The sequence below is a fragment of the Argiope bruennichi genome, chromosome 7, assembly GCF_947563725.1.
Source record: "Argiope bruennichi chromosome 7, qqArgBrue1.1, whole genome shotgun sequence".
NCBI lineage: Eukaryota > Metazoa > Arthropoda > Arachnida > Araneae > Araneidae > Argiope > Argiope bruennichi.
The window spans coordinates 118,510,197-118,538,087 of record NC_079157.1 but is presented as its reverse complement, the minus strand read 5'-3'; the positions used below and the strand labels follow the sequence as shown (position 1 = coordinate 118,538,087).

General features: G+C 30.0%; 1 protein-coding gene across 1 annotated transcript in view; it reads right to left on the bottom strand.

Annotated features, from left to right (window-relative positions):
• The window catches only part of LOC129975551 (uncharacterized), a 34,228-nt gene extending 29,552 nt beyond the window's left edge, over positions 1 to 4,676 (bottom strand). Inside the window, exon 1 of the mRNA XM_056088612.1 lies at positions 4,475 to 4,676. Within this exon, the coding sequence (XP_055944587.1) occupies positions 4,475 to 4,484 (10 nt within the window). The 5' untranslated portion in view covers positions 4,485 to 4,676. The remainder of the gene's footprint in view (positions 1 to 4,474) is intronic.
• Between the last annotated feature and the right edge of the window lie 23,215 nt (positions 4,677 to 27,891).

Below are 27,891 nucleotides of genomic sequence, written 5' to 3'. Positions count from 1 at the left end.
TATTGTAATTGTTATACTCTTGAGTCTTTTATAATTAATGTATCTATAATTTTGAGAAAAATAAATAATTAACATCAATATATTATTTACAAGCATTGAATTCAATTAAGAAACTAAATTTATGAAAATTGAATCGTTTATAATGAATGCATCTATAATGAAAGCAATAAATAATTACTATCCAACATATTATTTCTATTAACACAATTAAGAAATTAAATTTATAAAAATTAGGGGGGGGTGACTAGTTTAAAATATTAATACAGCAAAGTGGGTCAACAGTTCCGCGTGGGGCAATTTTGCCCTTTTTTGAAATAATGATGTTTGGTTTCCTACTTAGTTTCTGAACCAAGCAATTAAAGTGCCAATTATTTCTTCGCTTAAATAAGACATCTAATGATAGTCTTTTTTGCACGCTTTACTCCTTACAAATTTTTTTCAAGGCAAATCAGCTCTTTAGTTTTCAATTTGTTGGACAAGTGTTTTTGATAGTCAACTTAAATGATGCGAATAACCCATTAATAAAACCTAAATAAAAACCTTTGTTTTGTTTAAATGTTATGTTACATTTCTATTTTGCACTAAAAATCTGAGTAAAAATAGGATAACTTTACAAATCTAAGATATTTTTTCTCAAATTCTTGTACACTTTTTTCAATAGTGTACTTTCTATGTTAGTTTTAAAAGTACCTAGTGTCCCAAGTCACATCAGGATCACTATGGAGACACGTAGGTATCAAAATTAAATTGATACTGCCTTGAAATTTGCTGTTTTTATTGGGAATTATAAGGAAATAACAGTGAAAAAGCATTTCAGATTTATAATATCTCACGTAGAATTATTGGAAATAAAAATCAAATATCTCCTCCATTCGAAGAGCCCAAGAGGTCACACTTTATTGAGCAATAATGAGATCCTCCAAAGAGTCCCTAATTGTGAAAATTGGGGAATAACTCTTGTTGATTTTTGTTAAAGATTTCTTAGATTCTATGAGAAGGATGATACCACAATTTTACAGCTCATAAAAAAAAAGACATTCCTTTCTAAGTACTTCTACAACTAATCAAATGAAGGGTGGTGGGCTCATAAATAGAAGAATAATCAGAGGAATGACGATAATATAGAGATGCATCTTCTTTATATGGAACATCTCACAAACATGATGAAATTTTTGAAGGTCAATGTGAACTTGGTAGATAAATGATATCGTTCTTCAAAATTAAAGCTCGGAATGTATTGATTTATGGGAGAAAAGAGTGAGGAGTATTTTGTTGATAACTTATTGAATTCTTTGAAGACAAAACGGAAAAAAAATTCTATTTCCCAGATTTCCAAGCTGAAGCTTTTATCAATGCACAAAATCTAATATATAAAAATCTCATGTCGCGGTGTTTGTGTTCGAACTCCTCCGAAAGGGCTCGACCGATTTTCATGAAATTTTTTATGTGTATTTGGTAGGTATGAGAATAGGTTGTAAAGTATATTTCATAATGCTAGGTAATTAGATTGTTCCTATCCACGTTCACCGTACGATGAGGAGATCAACGCTTGCTTGAAATCATCGCCACTGTGGCGTAATGTTGAAAAAGTCCAGTTAAAAATAAACACGCGCGTCCAAATGTTACAAGATCCATCTGCTGACACATTCTCGAACCAATTGTTAGATACCGGTGATGGAAAAGTTGCTGTCTATGAAAATACTGGATGCATAAAATTTCCCACTCATTTCTGCACTATCGTTGATTCGCAAAATGCTCTCATTGACCGCATATTTCCCGATGTACGCACATAATACATAGATCATGCGTGGCTGGCAGAAAGAGCCATTTTGGCAGCAAAAAAATGTGGACGTCGGTGATTTAAACTTCAAGATACAGCAGTCGTTGCCAGGCGACTTGGTATCATAAATTTGCGATGCTAACGAAGCTGTAAATTATCCAACAGAGTTTTTGAACTCGCTGTATTTGCCAGGCATGTTGTCACCACACCTTCTAGGACTGAAAGTTGGATCTCCGGTTATTTTACTTCGGAATTTGAACCCACCATGGCTGTGCAATGACATGCGATTGGTCATTAAAAAATTAATTAAAAACATTATCGACGCCGCCATTTTGAATGGTAAATTCCGAGCCGAAAATATTTTGCTGCCACGAATTCCAATGATTCTCATAGACATGCCAATTGAATTCAAACGCGTTCAATTTCCTATTAGATTCGCATTCGCAGTGGCAATCAATAAGTCGCAATGCCAAACGATGTCTGTTTGCGGCTTAGATGTGGGCACAATATGTTTTTCACACGTGGCATGTTCTCGCGTGAGTAAACTATCGAACTTATTTGTGTTGGCTAAAGACGGACTGAAAAAAAATATCGTATACTCAATTGCTCTTCGAAATGAATATTGATTTTCTTTATTTCATTTTTACATTTTAGGATAAAAAATATATTACTTTTTTCACTTTACGTTTAACTTTTAAGAGATCAGACAGTGTACCTGTTCGTTATGTTAATGAAATACATTGTAATGAGAAAATGAATGGTTGGTGTTTTGTTTTTTATCGGCGATCATCGTCTACAGCGCTCCATTCCTCTTTCTGTCATAGATCCCATCCCCACACACTTACAATACATTCGTTAACAACCAAAATATTCAATAGAAATAATTTACAAGGCAGAACAACGTTTGCCGGGTCAGTAGTATTGTGTATATAATTGACGCTTTTTACAAAGAAAATACGTGAAAAGTTTATCATTTCTGATCAAATCGTAAACATTTATTTTTAATTTTGAGGTTTATGAATTTTAAATCTTCCACTCTTTACAATTCGAATATTTTTATATCTTTCTTTACAACAAATATTTAATGCTAATTTATAAAATTTATTCATAATTTAAAAAAAAAAAAAAAACTTTTTTTTTATGTTTTTTAGGGGTTTGATACTGGTTTTTAACATAGTTATCAGATTTGGCCCTTTTTCTTTGGTATGGCTGGTTTTAATTTTTAATATATAAATATTTGCTTAATCCTTTATTTACCGATGGTACTTTAAAGTACCATTTAAATCCGACTGATATCTTCATAAAATGACTATTTATTCTAACAGTATTTGAAAGAACACGAAGAACGTATTTCCAATAGAAAGCAGAGGGTATCTAGTAAAAATAACATTAAAAATCTTTTATTAATTAAATTATTTTAATTGAATTATAATAATTTTTTTTCTTCTTTATGTGTTTATTCTGTACAAAAACTTAACTAAGGGTTCAAAAATAAATTTGAAAAACTGATGGTAAAATAATTCAGTAAATAAGGGATTAAACTGCCATGTTTCCATAAAATGTAAAACTAGCAGTCGAGATTAATGTTTTATGATGATTTTGAAATGTTTATACATTGCTAATTCACAAAACAGAAGTAAAAAAATGAAGCAAATTTGTCATAGTTTATGGAGCTGTGTTACGAAAATTTAAATAACATTTTAATATTTTCACTAGGAAATTATATATATACGTATCTGACGTCAGCATGTTTTAAATATGAAAATTAAAATTGAAACTTTTGTGCATCATGTTTATATACTATCATGTGTGTGTGGGGGGGGGGGACTTTTGCAAAGGTAACATTTTGTTTTGTTCTTTCCTATAAATTTCGTTCTTACACATAGTAAATTTGATAATCAAAAACGATATTACATTAATTTTTGGTTTTCATTAATTATTTGATCACAAACTTCTATCTTTTCTATTTAATGCAGTGATTCTAAACAAACGAAGTGTGGCTCATTTAGAAGAACCATAATAAAAATACAGATAGTAAAATAATTTTTAAAAAAACAATTCAATATTACTAACGAAATAAATTATGCGTTCTTTTGATACAAAATAAAATTTTGCCCTTAAATTTTTTTTTTAAATAACTAAAGAACTAAAAGGTATTTTAAAATTATTTTTCCCTAATTCCTTGATAGCAGAGCAATATTCAACAAAAGTCGCGGAAAATGTAGCATGATTAAAGTTTATTTGGAAGGCTATCTTTTAATAACAAAAGAACGAAAACAGTTATATATTATGGGCCAACTGTTCTAACTTATGTTTATCCACTGATAATGCACATTCAAGAATCTAAATGAAAGCCTTATTAATAACAAGTTAATGAGGCTTTGATAATATAAGAAAAAGATTATTTTCTTTTTAGATTTTTTAAGGCAAACAAAAAAAAATCTACAGCTAATTAAATTTTTATTCACCCTTAATTAAAATTCAAAGATAAAGTATCAGAAGGATATTACATCAATACATTTCCTGGACATTTTCAATTTTTGTTATTTTTAAGATCTATAATTTCATTTTTTTAGAAATTTCACGTTCAATGTATAAATTTAACACAACAAAAAATAGCATTCATTTCAAAAAATATTAAATAACGGCATTTCACAGTGCATACGAATCCTGTAAAGAACCTGAATATCTTACCTTTATTCATTTAAGCATAGTAGTATTTCCCATTCAATCCTGTATGTCTGCTTAGATGTATTTGATTCTCATTTCTGAACACAAAATGAACAATTTGACATCCACACTTCCTCACAGGCACAATATTCAAAATGTTCCAATAATTAAATAATCCACTGAAGCACAAAAAGTGAAAACGATCTTCCGATCAAAAAAAAATATGAAAACGATTTCTCTCCGATAAAAAAAAGAACACATTAAAATTTGAGCAAATAATTACAATATTAATTTACAGAGCAGATTCTCATATTCTTATCGAAACCTCATCACGATTTGAAATGAATCGAGTAGTCATTTACCATGGCGTGTTAAGAGAGATATAGTTGAAGTCCTTTTTTTATTATTCCATTCATTTCGTAAAAACGAGCAGGTAAGGTTTTGTGTTTATCGTCACGCATTGTCGTCACGGTTGAAGTGAAGGAACCTATCATAATCACTGGAGCACACTGGAGTTTTTTCGCAGCCAGCTTCATTTTCCTTTTATTAATTTTATTGGTAATGGAGTGGATGAAAGCGAGAAGTTTGTTTAGAGTGCGGATGAAAAAGATATTAAGATGTAATAAAGATTGTGGAGGCTAGCTTTGAATGAGAGTACTTTCTAATTTTTATAGGTTTAATTGTTTTTATATGGGGATTATGACCTGATTTTATGAGGTACATTCCATAAACAATTGCTGCTGAAATAGAAACAGTTTACATTTTTGTAAACTGTTTTGTCTGTTAAATGTTTATCATCATTTCTGCAGGGTAATTAATTACTAATTATGCTTGTATGTAAAAGAGAAAAAAAAACCAGAATAAATATAACTATTGAAATAAAACCATTAAGCTTTATTACTATATACATTTTCTAAACATAAATTCTAGAGAAATAAATTTCATCTTTTCAGCATTTGATATCCATACTTCACGGCAATTCTAAGGAGATTTTTTTTAATTTTAAAGTCTTAAAATTTAAAAAAAAAATGTTACTATTATGTTTTTACTAATTTTTAAAATTACCTTTTAATTTAAATATTAACCCTACAGTCCACACATTTTTATTCTTAAATTTATATTATATAATTTGTATGAATATGTCTAGGGAATGTGCGAAAATTAATAAAATGGTTTAACTTTGAGCTTAAACTATTAATTAAAATTAATTAATTTAGAAGAATTGCAATTATATAATTAAAATGTCTTTATTAAAAATTTCTTTCAAAAAGATCGAAAAAAAATTTATTCATTCTTTAAGTCAGAAAATACTGTAGGAAAATAATTTTCACTATAAATTATTAAATTAAAATTAATTGTAAAAAACAAAAGTGGTAATAGTTCATTTTGCAGTGTAAAATGGGAAAAAAAATCATACTTGAATACTAATTATTGGTGGGGAAGGTGGTTTTCATTGACATATTCTTTTGATGCCTTTTATTCTCTTTTATTAGTTCGCAGCTTTTAAGATGGCTTCCCACATATTGTGAATTAATGAAATAAAAAAATAACAGCATTAATTTATTCTATTTGATGTCCCGTTTAATATTAATGTCTCGTCGTTTTGGAGTGACGCATTGGCTGTTCTGGGACAGGTCTTGCAATTTTGAATCTGTGTAGACGATGATGCACACAATTGAGCCTTCTATCACCTAACTTTTGCACCACCTCAATTACAGAATGTTTGATCCTTGATAACAAATTTAACGCATATCGGACTTGTGAACACGCAGAACCTCTAGTAAATTGGTGTCGAAAATCTTATTACAAAGACATCGGAGCATTTTAAAATTTCTTATTCATAGCCAATCAATGGGCGCTGTGGCCATATGGTAAGGTCTTGGCTTCGGAAACAGAGAATTTCAGGTTCGAGACCTGATTCTACCAAAGAACCGTCGTGTAATTGGGTCTTCTTCACGTTAAATCAGTCGGAGCCAAACACCCTCCCTCTAGTGTAGTGTCGAAGTTTGGAGAGGGAATGTCAGTTTAGGTGTCGTCCTGATCATCTGACCGCGGTTCAAATTACGAGTTCCGTCGCAAAATAGCCTTAGTGTTGCTTTAAAAAACGGTACTTTAATATAACTTAACTAAACTCATAGGCGATCAGATAGTTCTTCAGCGAAATATTTTGTTAGAGTCAAATGATATGATATCAAAATCACATGACAAAAGTAACTCCCAATCTCATTTACCTTTACAATGTGAATAATCAAAATTTCAATGAAAGTTTTTCTTTACATTATTGGTATACAAAATGTTATAAAATGGTAGATAATGTTATAAAAAAATGGCCTCATTGGAGATATGCAAACATTAAATATATTAAATTGCTTATATGTTCCCAATAACCTCGGTGAGATGAACCTGTAAAGTATTATTCCTTGAGGTTGAAGCCATACTGTATATTTGTGTCTTATAAAATAGAAACCATCATTTTTTATAACGAAATATACACTGGCCATGGTGTATTTTTTGTGCATCAAAGTTGGGTTTTTTTGATATACCAAAGTTTGCTTTGTCAGTGTGGCATCGAAGAAGGATCTATAAATCACGTGATCAAAGCCTGTGCACTATGGCGAGAACACAGAGTCAGATGGCCAAAAAACTGGATATCTCTTGAAGTCGAAGAACTCATAAAAATTCTGGTCATTAAATCTTCTATTGGGGACATTTTGTCAAATCTTTTGTATTTAGCTCTCTTCAAACATAAAAAAGTTAACATATTTAATGTATTTTACGCATTTTTAATGTTCCACAACTTAATATCTATAATGTAAAAAGTAATGTTTTCATTTTCTATTCTTTTCTGTACCAATATGCGGCTTCTCTAGAAAGTTCTTTACCGTTTGCAAGGGTCCAATGCCATCAAGTATAGTTTGTTCCTTCGTGCTCGGTGGGGTTGCTCTTCAGCGGCCCCATCAAGTTTCCACCATGGTCTCTGGCTAGGTCTGGGTATCGCACATAATACATACCTATTTATTCGCTTGTAATAATATTCACACGGCTATTTGTGTACTAATTTATTTTATTTAATTCTTACACAATATTTATTAAAATAGTAATTCCATCTTAAAATTTTTATAAATGGTTTTAATTCCAAACTATTCATTTAAACTGGTGGGGTTGTTTTTTTTTTCTTTTTTTCAATTTGCTCTTGAATTTTTTAAACATCTGAGAATTTTCTACTCTTCCAGTTACACTTCATGCTACCTTCCTATCATATTTAATTTATTTTTGACTATCTTTTCCTGAGTTAAAAAAATGCCGCATTTCATACTGAAAAAATGGAAAGCACAACTTGTTTTGATCGCAGCTAGGTGTAAGAGGCGATTTCAGTCAACTGAAAATTCTTCGAACATTAACAACGCTTTTTTAAAATTCAACATGCCCAAAGCGCTTTGAATTTCGAAACGGAAAACATTTAACAGTAAATCCTTGCAAACAAATACTTCCTTAAGTTCTATCAGTTTATTAACATTTAGCCTTCTTTTAGAGGCATTTAAATATTTGAATTCATGGATGGAAAGCATTTAAAAGTTACTAGAACAAAAACAATACGCCGTAGAACAGTTCTTCTGTATTCTTTATTTATTTATTTATTTTTTTCCTTATTTTCTATTATAGTCATTCTTACCTAAAACGCTGGACTCTCGTATCGTCACGATAATATCTCATTTGCATTCTTAAAGATATCTGATATGCGTATCTTGACGATATTATTAGATATTTTATCTAATCGACAATCTTCATCCAAATGTTTGAAAAAAGTATGTTTAGAAATAATCAGATTTCACTTCCTTAACCGATACAATGTTTCTTAAAATGCTTCAATTAATACGTTTTTAAAATTGTTTTTATACATACAACTCATTTCAATTTTGGTGAAGTGTGTTCTGAATGGTGCCAGAAATTCTTCAGAATTTTATATTTTAATTTATAAAATTTCGAAAATTTATTTTCAATTTTAATTTATGTATCTCGTAACTCTTAAAAATACAAAGTATGCTTAATATTTTATATCTTTGTAACTAATACTATAATTATTGTGATGACGTAATTTAGTTAACGCTACATCATCACACGTGACCAATGATGTATAATTAAACCATATCATTGGTCTTTCCAACAAGAGAAAAAAAATTTTACTTTTTTTTTTGTTAGATTAAACACAAAATCATATAACCTTAGTCTTTAAAAATTAGGTTTGGAAAGTATTTTACAATAGTAATAATAATAATATTATATAATTTTAATAATAATATTAATAATTTTATTAATAATATCTAAATATTTTTATATAATATTAATATTATATTTTTATTAATAATAAAATAAGTTATTATTTTTTTAAATATGTCTTTTAACATCTTTTTCTTTGAATTTATTTTTTTGTAATTGTAAAAATGGTGTTTTAACAAAAAGATTATAAGTGGTAGAGCTGTAAAAATCTGTGTACTTGTATTTTCTCGATGTTAATACAATAGTTAAATATTTTTAGAACTAATCATCAGACAATCGGGGTTTTTTTAATTAAAGTTTTATTCCTTTACAAATGGGGTCATTTCAAAATCATTTTGATTAAAATGGAAATTTTAAGATTCCTTAATATGTATTACTGTGATTAATGAAGCATATCATTGCTTAAAAAGCAGAAAATGATAAAAATAAAAATATATATTTTAGATGTCCATTGAAGGTGTCAAGAAAGCATAAAAGTGATGAAGGGTTGAAAAGAATACCATAAAAATACTTAAATCTTATTCTAACATTTATTAGTAATTAAAATGTAAATATGAAATGTCATGATATACAATAACATAATATATAGATAGGAAACGTTATAATACGTTATATAATCTACAAGATGGCCATAAAATTTTTCCTGTTTGGCGACATCTGCAGCTAACACGAATGAACAAAATGAAACCACATTTCATATACAGATTGTGGAAGGCATGAAAAGATGAGTTCCGTAGAAAACAAATTAGCACTAAAAGTTGCCGATCGCAGAGTGGAGAACGTCATACACCATATGCAGTATGTTGTACATAGTGAAGATCAGCATATTGAAAATGTTGCACTGCTTCCAACGGTCCCTAATATTGATAAATAAAAGATTATTTGCTGTGAATTTCATGAATACATTCATAACTGTACTCCCACAGCGCCAGGGCCAGTATTTTCCCTATCGGCAACTTTTGGTACTAATATATTTTTTATCTGCGGAATTCAACTTTCCACAGTTTGTATATGAAATGTGGTTTTATTTCGTTCGTTCGTTTTAGCTGCAGATGCCACCAAACAGAGAAAGTTATTTTATGGCCACCCTGTATATAATATATGGATTATACAGTATGATATTATATAACATGTAACAGTTAGAATATAAATTCTAATCTGCTTGCGTAACACTTCACGTTTTGCTTTAATACATGTTTTCAATTTAAAGCTTTTTTATTCCTTTTTAGTACATTAATAATATATTTCTTTTATTTTATATTTAAATAGAAAATTTTTTTTCTCACAGAACACTCTCTCCAAAATCATATTTTCACTTACAGTGAGAGACGAATCATATTTTCTAGAATAAATCTAATAAGTCAGGATCACAATTCGGATGCCATGTAATTAAAGCCGCTGACAGATTATCCCGAGGAGAAGTAACTGGTTCTGCGTGGGGAGCTGATTACGACAAGTCCATTAGAGAACCTCATGGTTATTCAGAGATTTAACGATGCTCTCTTCGGGAAAATGGCTCTGAGAGACCGAAAACATACATTTATTGATTTGGAGTGAGAATTCACATCTCAGCTAGAGAATGGATTTCAAATCAGAATTCCCTTCAATTTTTATATCTGACGGCACATCTCATCAAAATTTGTATTAAAATGCCTTTCCAGAAGAAACATCTCAGGCCGGCGAATAAAAGAATTTTGGGGAATTAAAACCCTTAAATGCAGGATTATTTGTTTTTAATTTTTAAAAATTCGTTTATTATAGGAAAACATTCGTTATTTTTCCAACAGTCATAGGTTACGTAATAAATTTATAAAATCTACGTAATAATAAGGTATATTTATTTTCAAAAAAGTTGTATGTAGACTTTTGGAAACATGCAGTATTTCCCAAAATTCTAGCTTGTATCTAATATAATTTTCAAATACAACATCAAACATTGATAGTTTACCGGACAACAAATGAGAAGTCATTTTTTTAACAATTAGATAGTTGACTAGTTTACAGGGAAGTCGACAGTAAAAACAATCTCTTCAGGTAACAACACTGAACTTCATCACCCACCACATTCAAATGTAAAAAAATGAGATCTAACTTACCCGCCAAAAGTAATGTCAACTTTTTTCTTTCCCACATGAGTTATCGTCTGCGGTTATCAGCGTGCATTCGGAAGCGGACACACTCAGATTTTTGAATAAAATTAAGTGGAACTGGATGCAGACAATTGGCAACAATATTCATTTAAGGGTTAAAGCTATATAAAATTATTTTTAATCATAAAAAATTTTTAAGATAAGTCGGACACATATCATTTTACTATCTCTACTAACAATGCGTGCTTGTGCGGGCACGATAGATCGTAGCTATCTAGAACTATCAAATTTGGTACAGATATGCTTTGGAATATGCGAAAGTGGATTTTGGAGTGATTTTTTTAAAATTTTCATCGGAATTTTATTTTATTAAAGATTTGGTAAGATTTTATTAAAATTTTTTCACTAACTTCCGAAAATATTCCTTTACGAAAATGATTTTCACACCGTTTTAATCTCTCAAAAATTATACTTTCAATGATACCAATTATTTTTCTGTAAAAATCTTTAGTTTAAATTTAACCTTTAAATATATTTTAAGTATATTTTAAAATAATATTTTATAAGCAAGAAATATATAACAAGCTGACTTGTTATATATGTAGAGACATGTTAACTCTGGCTCGAAAAACAGGCCTCTATTATATATCAAATCAAATATCTCTCTCGGGCCCTAGGGAAAAGCCCGGTCGAGGTTAAAGCTTAGAGATGGCTCATATTGCAAGAAACACACACTCATTTAACATAAACGAATTTAATGAATTGGAAGAACTGCTGGGCTGCTTTACATCGATGAACGCTACTACAGTACTGAATACAGTTTTAAGGGCGGGAATCAGATAGCTTCTAATTGGCTGTTGAGTGATGACGCGAGCGCCGCCAGGAAGACGCTCCGTACACCACATATATATAATAATATATAACAAGTAATGTCGAAATGAAGCAAAATTTATCTTTCGTGATTCGTAATTTTTCATATTTGGGCCTGATGAGATGACATAAATAGGATTTGTTTCTCTGTGCCCAATTTTGTGTCATGACTGTATACATTTAGTTTAAAAAAATGGTTGGTCTAAATACCATAAAGATGATATAGACTCAAATAAAAAAAACATAATTGAACTTAAGTACTTGTGACATAAATTGTTTAAAATTATAGCATTGAAATCTTCTGTATGTAATATACAAGATGTTTTCAAAATATCTGACAAATATGTTGTGGTGAATAGCATACAAGACAGTTAACAACTACGCTACACGAGCATATGCTTTTGTATAATGGTTATGTTACTGGACTGTTAACCACAAGGTTCCAGGTTCTATCCTCGCGCGTCACATACCGCTAAAATGTAAAGACAGGTATAGCATAGTTTGCAATCGAAACTATATGCGGCAAATACTCTTTAAGGTGATAGAGACCGCTGCTTAGAATAGTTGAAAAGCATTCACTTGAGTTAACCGCCATCTTACATTGATTTCAAACTGCATTCATCGTTGCACGGATTCGGAATTTCCCAACAGGCATTTTATGCTTCAGGTTGCTAAAAGAAACAAAGCAACTGCTACTTTACTTTTGCGATACTTTTTAAAAAGTATTTTTAAGCATATTTTACAACGATATACTAAATTGTTTTCGATGTTCTGTTTTTACTCAAGCACATTTCTAAAATATTAAATACTTTATTTATGGACAGTTTATCGCTATTCTTTAATTAAGAAAAATTTTAAATATAAAATAAACATCAACGAATCGAATTTAAAACGCTATTAAGCCGCGATGTTTCAGACTTTAAAAAAATGTCTAAATACGCATAATAATTCTGAAAAGCTGTTTAAGGCTAAAAGAGTGTAACATACGATTAGATGTAGGCTTAACAATTTCTCATCACTGGTGATTTTAATCATTTCGAATTGTTAAGTAGAAATTTAAAAAAAGCTCTCGCACCACAATCCTTTTTAATATATTTCAACAATAACCCAATTTTTACTTCTCACAAACCGCAAAATAGAAATACCACCAACAGCATAACTAAGGTGAAATAGGCAAGGCAAGTGCCTTGGGCGCCATTACCAGGAGACGCAAAATTATTGAATAAATTATTTGAATTTGATTAAAAATATTTCTTTTAACCTTTATTCCCCAGAATTGAAAGACAACTTTTTAAAAACGGAATCACTTTAATACTTCTATTTTATTATTTAGATTAAATCTCAGATACAAACTACTGTTTAATTTCCATACGTAAACATCGTATCTGACATATACGAACGAGTCATGAAAGTTGGAAAATACTTTTTTGATTAACAAGAGCAAATAATATTTCTCAATAATATAAGCGAATTATACAACATATATTTTATAAATGGGAAATCTGACTTATTATAAATAAAACTCGAACGAATGATATCTATGCATCAAATATTCTTATCAATCAGCTAAAAAAAAACGATGGATGTTTTAAAATGCCTAAAAGATTGCTTAAGTATATTATAACGTATGCTCTGTGAGAAGAACCGGTGATAAATTTCATTAATAATAAAAATACCATGTATAGATTTTATGCGAAAAAAAAATTTGTATGATGGAGAAGGCGTGGTGAAAAAAAAGAGCAATTGGATATTTTTGCTTACTTTTTTTTTAGATAGAATGAATTTATTTCGGCGTCAATTCGTATCGGGACAACCAAAAAAGGAACTTTAACTCCCCCCCATGCCATTCTATAAGCGTTATACGTGAAAACGAATCATTTAAAATAGCCTTTAAGATGCGTCGCTTTTAAAGAAAATATACTTAATTTACTCGGCTAATTGCTCTTCATCGGGTTAAATCGAAGAAAATAAATCGGCATTCGATATCGCAATCAATGAAAACATAAACAAATTCAGGGAAGAATGCTGATTAAGATTTTTACTTTTATAAAAAATTATCTGAACTTTAAAAATGTAAAAAAAAATTAAAAGATATTCATTTGAAATTAAATACAGACAATTTAATATTTTTTGTTTTAATAAAATAAAATTGATAATTCGGCACTAATCTTTGATAAGTGAAAATATTTTGAATTTTTAAGAAATCCATATCTATACTGGGGTTAAATGCGATTATGTAACTGTAGATGAATTATTTGGTTAATCATTTTATATCAAATACTGTGCTTGCTTAAAAATATCTGTAGCTTTGGAATTTATGAAAATATCCTAAATAATTTGTATACACTGTCATGAAAAATTTAATAATGTAGATGAGAAAGAATCTATTACTCATGGGATATAAAATTACTGACTACCTTTTTATCGCTTAAAGATATTCTTGATTATAATTGATTAAACTGAGATACAATAATCTTTGTCAACAGAAGAAAAAAAAATCTTTATAGGTTTGATTCAAATTTCAGCAAAACAAACTGTTACAAATCATACGTGGAAATGAAAAAAAAATAATAATAATTGGGAAGGGAGTATTGCACTACTAAATATATCATTGAAAAGATGAGTGTTTAAATTTAACGTCCCTTACAAATTTTTAATTTTAAAATGTAGGGTATTTTGTATATATGGTAAATATTTTTGTGTGAGATATTTTCACAAGTTATTGCAATTTCGTTTCATTATTTATAAATTAAAATTAATTCAATTGTCGGAAAATTGCTTCAGATTCACGTTTCCATCCTTCAAAATACATTTGTTTCAAGTTTATTAATTTAAATTCCAAAAGTTTGGCCTCTTAATCTACAACAGACTGACAGTCAAGACACATTTCCTCTTCTAGTAAAAAGAACTGTATAATGAACTTTAAATACAGGCGTATCTTTCATTAAAAAACAATATTCACAATAAATAACTTTCATTAAGAACAACTTTGTGGGGGTTCGTAAAAAATTATCCCCTCAGAAACTTATCTTCTTCAGTGTGACGGGCTTCACGATACCGAGGTACCCTAGTGATCTGGCTGGTCTTCAAGTTTAGTCTCCCCTCAGTCTGCTACTTTTTGCTTTCCTCCTTCCTTCCCTCGACAGTAAGCGAGGGAGCTGTTCGGGAGAAGTTGCCGTCATCCTATTTGTTTCTTGTTTCTCATGGATAGTCTAAAAACCCACGTGATGGCCATGCGTGGCGACCCATAAAAGGGTGTGCGCTGTAGACCCCAGTTAAAAACCTCAATTGTTACTTTACTAGGAATCAAACGAAGGAGTCATTTCTTGGGTTTTGCGTTAAGGATGGTCACTGTCCCCAGAAATGATAGGGGAAGCAAATAGATTCCGGCTAGCATTAAGGTAAGCACCGAGGGTGGGAATGCCCAGAGGCGGTGGCTGCCATCTCTTGTTGTGTTCTGTGGTCGGGGGTACCTTCTGCCTGAATCTACATCGTATGGACAAAATTAAATGTGTTTCTATCGGTGGGCAACAAACTGCAACTTGTATTTAAACATTTATAAATTACATCAAGAAAATTTTCGAGGTTTTTGGAATATAACCCCCCTTTCATGCAGCCTAACCTCCTTCTAACTAAGTACGCAATTCTTTTTTCTAAAGTTAGGTATTTATTTTCAATTGCATTATGTTTTACATCTCTATTGAAACCAAATTTACTATTTGCTTCAACACTGTTGATACAATTACAGTCATGTAATGTCAATAATCATGTTTTCATACCTCTTGTCCACTTTTTGGGCAGGTTCCCATATTAAAACAATTGATTCTTATATGTCCTAATGTTACATTTGTACCCTGTTTTTGTTTAATTTGTAACAATTTTTTAACATTTTTTCGCTTAATTTGTAAAAATTTTTTGAACATTTCTTCGTTTAACTTGTAATAATTTTTTGAACATTTCTTTGTTTAATTTGTAACAATTTTCTTTTAATTTGTAACAATTTTCTTTACATTTTTTTTTTCGTTTAATTTGAAACAATTTTTTTAAACATTTTTTCGTTTAATTTGTAACAATTTTTTTAACATTTTTTTCGGTTAATTTGTAATTCTTTTTTTTTTTTTTTTTACATTTTTTTCATTCAATTTGTAACAATTGTTTTGCCATTTTATATAGGTATGCCTTTGAATATCACATCGTTGGATGATGGATGACAAGTACGTCTGTAGCCCATATTAAAGTACAGTTTCGTGTGCGATAGCAACCGCAATGAACTTTGTCAATTGATTCTTCAGTCACGTGATCTGACACCTTCGCTAACTAAATACCATTTCAAACTCTCTATTATCAAAACCAATTTGTTTTTGTCACTCGTATGTGTGAAATGTAAATGCAATGAGAGCAGGACAACACACATAAAAACTCACAATTACAAACATCGTTCGAGTCAGGATTGTCACAGGTGATGTCGTCTCAGATATTAATTCATAATGCATCTCAGAAAACTGAGGGTCTTGATGGCCTGGTGGTAAGTTCTCGGCTTCGGATCAGGAGGATTTCAGGTTCGAGGCCCGATTCCACCAAATAACAGTCATGTAAGCGGATATGGTGAACGTTAAATCCGTCGGAACCAAACATCCTCCCGCTGGTGTGGTGTGGAAGTTTGGAGGGGGTGCCTACACAGGTATTGTCTTTGTTATCTGACTGCGATTCAAAATGACGGTACGTACCAAAATAGCCCTAATGTTGCTTTAAAACGGGACTTAAATATAACTAAGCTAAGTTCAGAAAACTGATTTATACTGTTTACAAAATTCAATATATAGATAATATTTAAATGTATAAATAAATGATGTGTGTATGATAAAATGTATCTCACATCATTTTATTACCATAAAAGACACATAGACATAAACTTCTACATAAACAAGTTAAACCATCCGCAACATTTATTTTATGTTTAAACTTCTCTCCAAGTCAAAGACGTGACAGAATGTTAACGCTCAGAAAATAACCATAAAATAAGAAACTGCATTCAGCAGAAAATGTTGTCCGTATCCCGAAAGTATCACACGACACAATAACATATGAAATATACAAATAACCAATTTCATATCTTCCGCCAACTCCCATTTTGGTATTCCCTTTCCATATATTGAGCTCCGTTTTTTCGAATGTGGCAGTCATATTTGCAAAAGCAGTAGAGACAGATAGAGCAGTATGGAATTCTATGTAAATGGATTATATATGTGGATTACTTGATTTTAGGTTTTGTTCAGTCAGGGCATGAAATAACAGGAGACCCTATTTTCGGAGCAAAAGAGATAAACTCCTATTCCGAGAAAAATCTTAGTTTTTCGTATTTATTCCAATATCCTATGGCTTTTTTTTACTTTTTTTTTTCTCTTTGTGTCATATTTGGACTCACTCATATTATTGAGAAGCAATTCCTAAATGCTTATTTGAAATATAATTTCTACTGTAAACAAATTCAGAAAAAATATTATTCCTTCCCTTAATAAATTACTGAATTAAAGTAATAAGTTGTGAAATGAATTATAATTAATTTAATGACGTCATTTATTTTATGTTCAATGGAAATCGTAAAGTAGCCTCAAGCTATTCAGATTCTGAATCTATTGAGCATTAGATAATTTCTAATTTAAATTTTCTTTGGTGGCATAATTATACTAAAATTTAAATTCAATTTTAAGTGTTTGTTATTAATTTTCAAATGTTGTCTTTATTATTTACATCAGAATTAAGCATTTGATTTTTTCATTCATGTTAATTTCATTAATGAGCGCACAACAAATTTTTATTATTAAATCTAGATAATTCGGGTTTATGATTCTTTTTATATGTTTAATTACCTCTTCTCCGTTTTTATAATATTGTTTGATAGTTTATTTAATTGTCGAATTTATCTTCTAATTGCGTACAAAATCAAGGATCGGAAAAAAAAAAATTCCGCTGCCAACAAATTTTGCTCTGCTATTTATTATTTCATTCTACTAGTTATTTATTTCATATGAAAAATATTATTTTCCTTAGAAAACATGATGTTGTTTTGGTTTGAAGCTTTTGAATTTACAAAATGCAAGGCAGAAAAGCAACGATTTATCGCTTTTGAGGCATCAATTTTGCGCTTTTAGTGTTGTTAGAAAATGATAAAGAAGGCGACTTATCGCCAACAAACAGTTATCACTTGGCGCGAATATCCACCATGTATCCGATTCTCCTATCTGGCCAATAAAGGGTAGGTGGTAAGAAATTATCGCCTGAGAAACACAGAGAAGAAAATGGAAATTAACACGAAACAGCAAAAGAAAGTATTGAAAGTTATATAGTATTTTTAAAAAAAATTTCTCTTTTTTTTTTTTTTTTCAGCTGTCAAATCAAGTTTTGGAGCTCGAGCGATTTTGAGGTGAAGAAAAATCTATCGCTTTTCTAAATATCGACATATGCGTAATCTAATAGCCACGTGATTATTTTAAACCATTTTAAGCTGGTTTTCACGAAAAAAAATTGTGGCCTCGTGAAAAAAATTTTAGAACTCGATCGATTTTGGGATGATCAAAAACTATCACTTTCCTAAATGTTGGTGATTGCGAAATATGAGTCATGTGAGAACGGGATGTTTTTCTGTCAGATTGATACCACGTGACTTACAAAAATAATGTTCTCACGTGATAACTTGAAATTTCCGATAGCAAATTTCAATCATTTTTTTTTTAAATTTTATCTTACTCTTAATGAAAATTTTTGACTATATTGCTGTTTACAATTGTTATATTATTTGTTTTTTCATCTCATTTTCTCGAATTTCCTAAATCTCTACTGATGTAATCCTGGTGAGAAAAACAATTTGAAGTGTTCCTTATTTTAAAAGGTATTGTGCTAGCTTCAGATGACCTCGGAAAATTAACAGATAATTATGTACTCTATATGTATTGCTTACTTCGCTTAAATCTCATTAATTATATATTGTCTTTCAGTTATGCATTAAATTTTAATCTCATAATCAATAAAGAACTTACCCTCAATTACTTAATAACTGCGATATATCTTGTTAAATGCTTTATCGCTTTGTTCCAAAGGCAGTCACAGTTAATATAGTGCTTTCATACTTTTATCTCTTCATTATTAAAATTTTGTGCATACTTCTACCAGTTTCTTTTTCTCTTTTTTAATTTTGTAAATTGCTTTGATTTCTTTCGTATGCTTCTCATTTTGAAATTTTTATTTTATTTTATTCCATTCTTTTCTGTAGTCTGAAAGTATATTCTTGTGTTTGTTCATTTTGAATTGTTTGTTGCTCTATATTTTAAAAGTATATCTTATTTTTATATTTGTTTATTCTGAAAATTTTACGCCTTATTTTTCTTATATTTAAACTATTATACATTAAATTCCAAAAAGGCAAGTCGATCTTTATGTCCTAGCCTTTATGCCTTCGAATCAAGAAATATTTCTATTATTTGCTCTTATGTTTGATGTACATTCGTATATATTCTATAAATTTCGTATATATACACCTTTGAGGGTGGGAATGTGCACCTACGAGCGATTTATTTTTGAACTTTTATTTAGAATTTAAAATAAATAAATTTAAACCAAATTTCGGCGGGTTTTTTTTATAACTTTCAAAATTATAATTGAGCAAAAATGAATTTTAAATCTCTTCCAAGCTTTAAAAAATTATCTTTGAATGATATCAATTTAATAATAATGCGAATTTTTTCTAATTTTTTGGAATTTTTTTAAGTATTTTTTTTTCTAATTCGTTACATTGATGTCTTGAAATTCAAATCGTTTTCATTTCTTTCATCAAATATTCCACTGCATGATTTTCTTCCATCTTTGAAAACTAAAGAAGAAGGATTCTGTTTTAGTGAAACTATCATATGGCAAAACTTAGAAAATAAATGAGCCGGGCACTTACTTTTTCACAGTACTGCTTCATAGAATTGGTTTACGATAGAAAGGTTCATGTACACAGTGAACAAATAATATATAAGACAATTAAATAACATAGCTTTAATGTCCGATTATTAAACAGAAACATGGACATGTTAACGATGTAACCCTTAGAAGCCTGATTTCCCAAATTAAACTTTTAAAAAATCATCCATGTGTTCAATGTAGTCGACAGATAAATAAAAAAAAATCATTAAAAAATCACAATACATATTTTAGTATATTTCAGCCGGACGTATCAAAATTGATAAAAAAAAACAGCAAGATTTTCAAGGCAAAACAGGCCTTTGCTAAAAATAATTACGTTAAAGTAAAAATAAGATAAACTACTTCAAAAGTATTTTTATTTTTCGGAAAAAATGAAATGCGTGAAAGATTTATTCTGCTAAACTTTTTTCTAAAAATAGGTCACTCGTTCAATTCGGAAGGAAAACGAAATGTCATATTATTTGAACAATTTTGACAAATGTCTTTTATTTTTTCAACTTTTGTTCAAAAAAACATTATGTAATGGTAAAATACATACAACCAAATATTAAAAACAAACCAACTGCAAGTCTACAATTATATTTAAAAGTCTGTTATCAAATTTGACATTTACGGCATTTAAAGGTGAAATGAAATTAAATATAACCAATGTCCACAAAGAGCTACCTGATCGCCAAATGTAACTGATATTAAACATCATGGAAACATTTCTTTTTCTGGAATTCACTACTCAGTGGCACAGCTGATGTGAAATAAAAAATTAATTTTGGTCAATTCATTAACTTTTAATTGACACATGATGAAAAGATACAATAAAAAAATTGGTTGTACTTACTAAGTAAATATGCATGTGTATATGTAAGTATTTGCTTGTTCTTTACATTTTTTTAATTAATTAATTCTCAGAAAGTTATACTAATTATTTTTAATTATTACGCAGACATCTGTAATTTTTCTGTTTATTAAGGATTACAGTACCCATGTAATTCATATGGAGTTGTGAATTTGTGAATCTCCTATACGAGCCAATGAAAAAGCATTGAGCTTGATTAACCTTGCCGAATGAAGGACTAACTAATAGTTGAGCTCTGAAAATATTAAAACTTTGCATTGTTAGGGAAAACTTATAAATATAAAAAAAATGAAATGCTAGCACATCAAGAAGTTAGTTAAAAATCAACTGCCAAAGTTCTGTTTTTATCAGAATGAAACAAATCATGTTAAATTAAAGGGGAGTTTTAAAAAAGTTAGCGATAGACGTGAAAGCATTGTCAGACGTTGCCCCGTCAAAAAAGGGTTAAAACAAGAGATCTTATTATTCACAAACAGAATTTTCAACTCATTACAGAACGACACAATTATTCTTAATAATTTATAATGAATAATTAATTAAAACCCACAAATAATGAGAAATCGTTGTTCTAAAGTGAAATATAAAAAAAGGGTTGTGTTATAAGCCTAATGTAGTCAGATTCAAGCTCTCGTGATAGTTATAAAAAACATTGCACCAATTAAATCTTGAAATTCTTAGCACATATTTCACTGCTTCTCCAATTAGCATACTTAACACGGATTATTAAACATATGAAGTGTCGTCATTTGCAGTTAGTTTTGTCTCATGACTTTTGCGGCAAATGAATTGATACAAGTGTTGATGATGATGTCGCTATTGTTGTCATTATTTCAAGTAAAGAAAATGTTTTCAATCTGATATTATTTTGAAGACACTTTGTATTTAACAAAATATTTTTTTCCCTTTTTTCTATTATTTTAAAGTCCAAAATGGCAGCAACACAACTGCACGTTCCGTCTGACAATAACTTACTTTTAACTTACTTTCTGTTTTGATAAGTTGTGTTACTACGCCATTTTATCCGAATGCAAAATGAGCGACCAATCCCAAAGTTGTTTTTAAAGCTGTGCGTATCTCGTAAACATTATTTATTCCATTTTAATTAGAATATTAGAGATCATTGTTGTAAATATTTTTATGAAAGTTGAATGATTAAATTTAAAATTACATCCAGGAAAATGTTTTTCTATCTGACTAGGCGCCTTGATCAGCTTCTTCACCGGAAATATTGATTATATTCAATTTCAGTCAAGATCATTTCAGTTCCAAACATTAAGCATAACTTAATGCCCTGATTCTATCAGATTGCCAAACATTAAAGTTGCGATATTTCAATAGCCTTGTCTATATTATTTTCAGTGTGTATTCGAACCTTCCTAAAGGAGACCAGTCCCACGATATCACGTAATTTTCCTTTTCATTTATCTTCCAAATTTCCCGATATTATAAAATTTCTTCTTTTTACTCATCTTGTAAACTACACAGGTTTATAGTATAATTTTTCCTGAATATTAATTTTCTAATAGTAATAGTATAATTCTTCGTTAGGGCCGAGATAGCCTGGTTGGTAGGGCGTTGGATTAGCGTCTCTTGGGTTGCGCGTTCGAACCTCACCGGCCGAAGACTCTCCGTGTGTGTGGTGGCTGGCTCACTTATAAATATGTCATACGTGACATATTTATACATTATTTGACATTTTGACATTATTTAGTATGAAGTCCTCCATGTCGAGAGTAATACCAATGATGCTACTGGATCAGGGATGATCGTTTTCTGATTCAAGTCTAAATTATGATCTATGGATGAGTGAATGAAATTCATGACTGAAGTCCGCCCCGGAAAAAGGGTTGTGACGTGTGTGTAGCTAAGGTAGTCTTGGCCCTGAGCGGCGCTACTAAAAAAACAAGAGAAGCACCCTCGGCTTAAAATCACTGACTTCTAAAGTCAGTGGTCTTGTCAATGACAAGTGCCATTAGAAACAACAACAACATAATTCTTCGTTAGTTTTCAACAATGGAAGAAAATTAAGCGGTTAAATATTTATTTCTAACAGTAATAGTAGTAGTCTAGTAATATAATAGTATTTCAATAGAGGAAAAAAAATCAAACAATTAAATCTATCTATATCTATCTATCTATACTTATAATAAAGCTCAATGTGTGTGTGTGTGTGTGTGTGTGTGTGTGTGTGTGTGTGTGTGTGTGTGTGTGTGTTGGCGCTCTACAGACCAGACCGTTTGACATACAGCTACCAAATTTGGTACATGTATACCTTGGAGGTTGGGAATGTGCACCTGGGGTTTCTTTTTTCGAATTTTTAATTAGAATTTTAATTATTAATTAAAAAATAACTTTCCCGCCAAAAAAATCTTCCATTATCCCCAGCGCCAAACGAGAAACGCTTCAGTTTTTTTTTCTCCCAACAGTAATGAGGCTAGGGTTAAAATTTTTCGGCGGATTATTTCAATCGGTTCTGTTTATTTTCTTAATGTTTGATGCATTTAAAATTAAACATTGTTAATGAATCAATCTTTCAGATTCATTCTGAAGTACTTTTGAATCAAAATAAAACAGAATAAAGGAAATTAAAAATTTCTAATCCGCATAGCGTTACCCCAACTGGCTTAGAAAAAATCACGTATTTGCGTTACGTAACCGGCGAAGAAAATTCACGCATGCGCATTCTGTTCTGATTGTTGCCATGACAACGTTATCAATGTATGATTTAAATTATTTTTGGATTAGCTGCATGCTTTTGTAAGTAAATTGTATTTATGTTAGTTATATATTTTTTGTATATGCTTATAGCTTTAAGTACATCGTTTTTTAAATAGTTTTTTTAAAACCTGTTTTCAACCGTTTATTTTAAACGATTCGTTTTATTTTCTTAGTGTTTGATGCATTTAAATTTAAACATTATTAATTAATCGATCTGCTCATAATGAATCTAAGAAAATTTTGTTGACCAACTCTTGAGATATTACATAAATTTAAAAAGATATTCTTTAGTGCTCATAAAGTTTAAACGCTGAGTGACTCTATTTTCAGTAATCAGATTATAAAAAAATGCTTTGTTTCAGTAAAAAATATTATTAAATTAATTGAAGATAAATTTTTTCCACTTTAATTTAAAGCATAAATTCTACGGGTGCTAACAGAAAATGAGAGAGATACATATTACGTTATGACTGAAGGCCTTTATAATATTATGAATGAATTATATGATAATCAAAATTTGAAGTTTTAAAATATTTTGATGAAGAAGCTATTAAAGTAGAAATTGCATAAAATATTTAATTATTAAAATTTTAACGAACATTAAGATTGGCGAACCGGCTGGTCGCCAAAGGCGGCTAGTACTTATAATAAAGCTCAATGTGTGTGTGTGTGTGTGTGTGTTGGCGCTCTACAGGCCAGACCGTTTAACATACAGCTACCAAATTTGGTACATGTATACCTTGGAGGTTGGGAATGTTCACCTGGGGTTTCTTTTTTCGAATTTTTAATTAGAATTTTAATTATTAATTAAAAACTAACTTTCCCGCCAAAAAAATCTTCCATTTTTTCCCACCGCCAACTTTTTAGCCAAAAAAATCTTCCATTATCCCCAGCGCCAAACGAGAAAGGCTTCAGTTTTTTTTTTTTCTCCCAACAGTAATGAGGCTAGGGTTAAAATTTTTCGGCGGATTATTTCAATCGGTTCTGTTTATTTTCTTAATGTTTGATGCATTTAAAATTAAACATTGTTAATGAATCAATCTTTCAGATCCATTCTGAAGTACTTTTGAATTAAAATAAAATAGAATAAAGGAAATTAAAAATTTCTAATCCGCATAGCGTTACCCCAACTGGCGTAGAAAAAAAATCACGCATTTGCGTTACGTAACCGGCGAAGAAAATTCACGCATGCGCATTCTGTTCTGATTGTTGCCATGACAACGTTATCAATGGGTGATTTAAATTATTTTTGGGTTAGTTGCATGCTTTTGTAAGTAAATTGTATTTATGTTAGTTATATATTTTTTGTATATGCTTATAGTTTTAAGTACATCGTTTTTTTAGTAGTTTTTTTAAAACCTGTTTTCAACCGTTTATTTTAAACGATTCGTTTTATTTTCTTAGTGTTTGATGCATTTAAATTTAAACATTGTTAATGAATCGATCTGCTCATAATGAATCTAAGAAAATTTTGTTGACCAACTCTTGAGATATTACATAAATTAAAAAAGATATTCTTTAGTGCCCATAAAATTTAAACGCTGAGTGACTCTATTTTCAGTAATCAGATTATAAAAAAATGCTTTGTTTCAGTAAAAAATATTATTATATTAATTGAAGATAAATTCTTTCCACTTTAATTTAAAGCATAAATTCTACCGTTTTCAACCGTTTATTTTAAACGATTCGTTTTATTTTCTTAGTGTTTGATGCATTAAATTTAAACAATCGATCTGCTCATAATGAATCTAAGAAAATTTTGTTGACCAACTCTTGAGATATTACATAAATTAAAAAAGATATTCTTTAGTGCCCATAAAATTTAAACGCTGAGTGACTCTATTTTCAGTAATCAGATTATAAAAAAATGCTTTGTTTCAGTAAAAAATATTATTATATTAATTGAAGATAAATTCTTTCCACTTTAATTTAATCATAAATTCTACGGGTGCTAACAGAAAATGAGAGAGATACATATTACGTTATGACTGAAGGTCTTTATAATATTATGAATGAATTATATGATAATCAAAATTTGAAGTTTTAAAATATTTTGATGAAGAAGCTATTAAAGTAGAAATTGCATAAAATATTTAATTATTAAAATTTTAACGAACATTAAGATTGGCGAACCGGCTGGTCGCCAAAGGCGGCTAGTACTTATAATAAAGCTCAATGTGTGTGTGTGTGTGTGTGTGTGTGTGTGTGTGTGTGTGTGTGTGTGTGTGTGTGTGTGTGTTGGCGCTCTACAGGCCAGACCATTCAACTTACATCTACCAAATTTGGTACATGTATACCTTAGAGGTCGGGAATGTGCACCTGGGGTCCCTTTTTTTGAAATTTTAATTAGAATTTTATTTATTAATTAAAAACTAACTTTCCCGCCAAAAAAATCTTTCATTTTCCCCACCGCCAACTTTTCAGCCAAAATAATCTTCCATTTTCATCAACGCCAAATGATTTAGGCTTTAGTTCTTTTTTTCTCCCAACAGTAATGAGGCTAGGGTTAAGATTTTTCGGCGGATTATTTCAAACGATTCTGTTTATTTTCTTAATGTTTTATGCATTTAAAATTAAACATTGTTAATTAATCCATGTTTCAGATTCATTCTGAAGTACTTTTGAATTAAAATAACACAGAATAAAGGAAATTAAAAATGTATAATCTGTATAGCGTTACCCCAACTGGCGTAGAAAAATTCACGCATTTGCGTTACCGTAAAAGGCGAAGAAAATTCACGCATGCGCACTATGTTGTGATTGTTGGCATGGCAACCATTATCAACGGACGATTTAAATTACTTTTAGGTTAGTTCTATGCTTTTGTAAGTAAATTGTATTTATGTTAGTTATATATTTTTTGATATATGCTTATAGTTTTAAGTACATCGTTTTTTAAGTAGTTTTTTTAAACCTGTTTTCGACCGATTATTTTAAACGATTCATTTTATTTTCTTAGTGTTTGATGCATTTAAAATGAAACATTGTTAATGAATCGATCCGTTCATGATGAATCTGAGAAAATTTTGTTGACAAATTCTTGAGATATTATATAAATTAAGAAAAATATTCTTTAGTGCCCATAAAGTTTAAACGCTCAGTGACTCTATTATCAGTAATCATATTATTAAAAAAAATGCTTTGTTTCAGTAAAAAATATTATTATATTAATTGCAGATTAATCCTTTACACTTTAATTTAAAGCATAAATTCTACGAGGGGTAACAGAAAATTAGAGAGATACATATCACGTTATGACTGAAGGCCTTTAAAATATTATGAGTGAATTATATGACTATCAAAATTTGAAGTTTTAAAATATTTTGCTGAAGAATCTATTAAAGTTGGAATTGCATAAAATATTTAATTATTAAAATTTTAACGAACATTAAGATTGGCGAACCGGCTGGTCGCCATAGGCGGCTAGTACTTATAATAAAGCTCAATGTGTGTGTGTGTGTGTGTGTGTGTGTGTGTGTGTGTGTGTGTGTGTGTGTGTGTGTGTGTGTGTGTGTGTGTGTGTGTGTGTGTGTGTGTGTTGGCGCTCTACAGGCCAGGTCATTTGACATACAGCTATCAAATTTGGTACATGTATACCTTAGAGGTCGGGAATGTGCACCTGGGGTCCCTTTTTTTGAAATTTTAATTAGAATTTTAATTATTAATTAAAAACTAACTTTCCCGCCAAAAGAATCTTCCATTTTCCTCACCGCCAACTTTTCCGCCAAAAATATCTTCCATTATCCCCAGCGCCAAACGAGAAAGGCTTCCGTTGTTTTTTTCTCCCAACAGTAATGAGGCTAGGGTTAAAATTTTTCGGCGGATTATTTCAATCGGTTCTGCTTATTTTCTTAATGTTTGATGCATTTAAAATTAAACATTGTTAATGAATCAATCTTTCAGATTCATTCTGAAGTACTTTTGAATTAAAATAAAACAGAATGAAGGAAATTAAAAATTTCTACTCCGGATAGCGTTACCCCAACTGGCGTAGAAAAAATCACGTATTTGCGTTACGTAACCGGCGAAGAAAATTCACGCATGCGCATTCTGTTCGGATTGTTGCCATGACAACATGTATATGCTTATAGTTTTAAGTACAACGTTTTTTAAGTAGTTTTTTTAAAACCTGTTTTCAACCGTTTATTTTAAACGATTCGTTTTATTTTCTTAGTGTTTGATGCATTTAAATTTAAACATTGTTAATGAATCGATCTGCTCATAATGAATCTAAGAAAATTTTTTGACCAACTCTTGAGATATTACATAAATTTAAAAAGATATTCTTTAGTGCTCATAAAGTTTAAACGCTGAGTGACTCTATTTTCAGTAATCAGATTATAAAAAAATGCTTTGTTTCAGTAAAAAATATTATTAAATTAATTGAAGATAAATTTTTTCCACTTTAATTTAAAGCATAAATTCTACGGGTGCTAACAGAAAATGAGAGAGATACATATTACGTTATGACTGAAAGCCTTTATAATATTATGAATGAATTATATGATAATCAAAATTTGAAGTTTTAAAATATTTTGATGAAGAAGCTATTAAAGTAGAAATTGCATAAAATATTTAATTATTAAAATTTTAACGAACATTAAGATTGGCGAACCGGCTGGTCGCCAAAGGCGGCTAGTACTTATAATAAAGCTCAATGTGTGTGT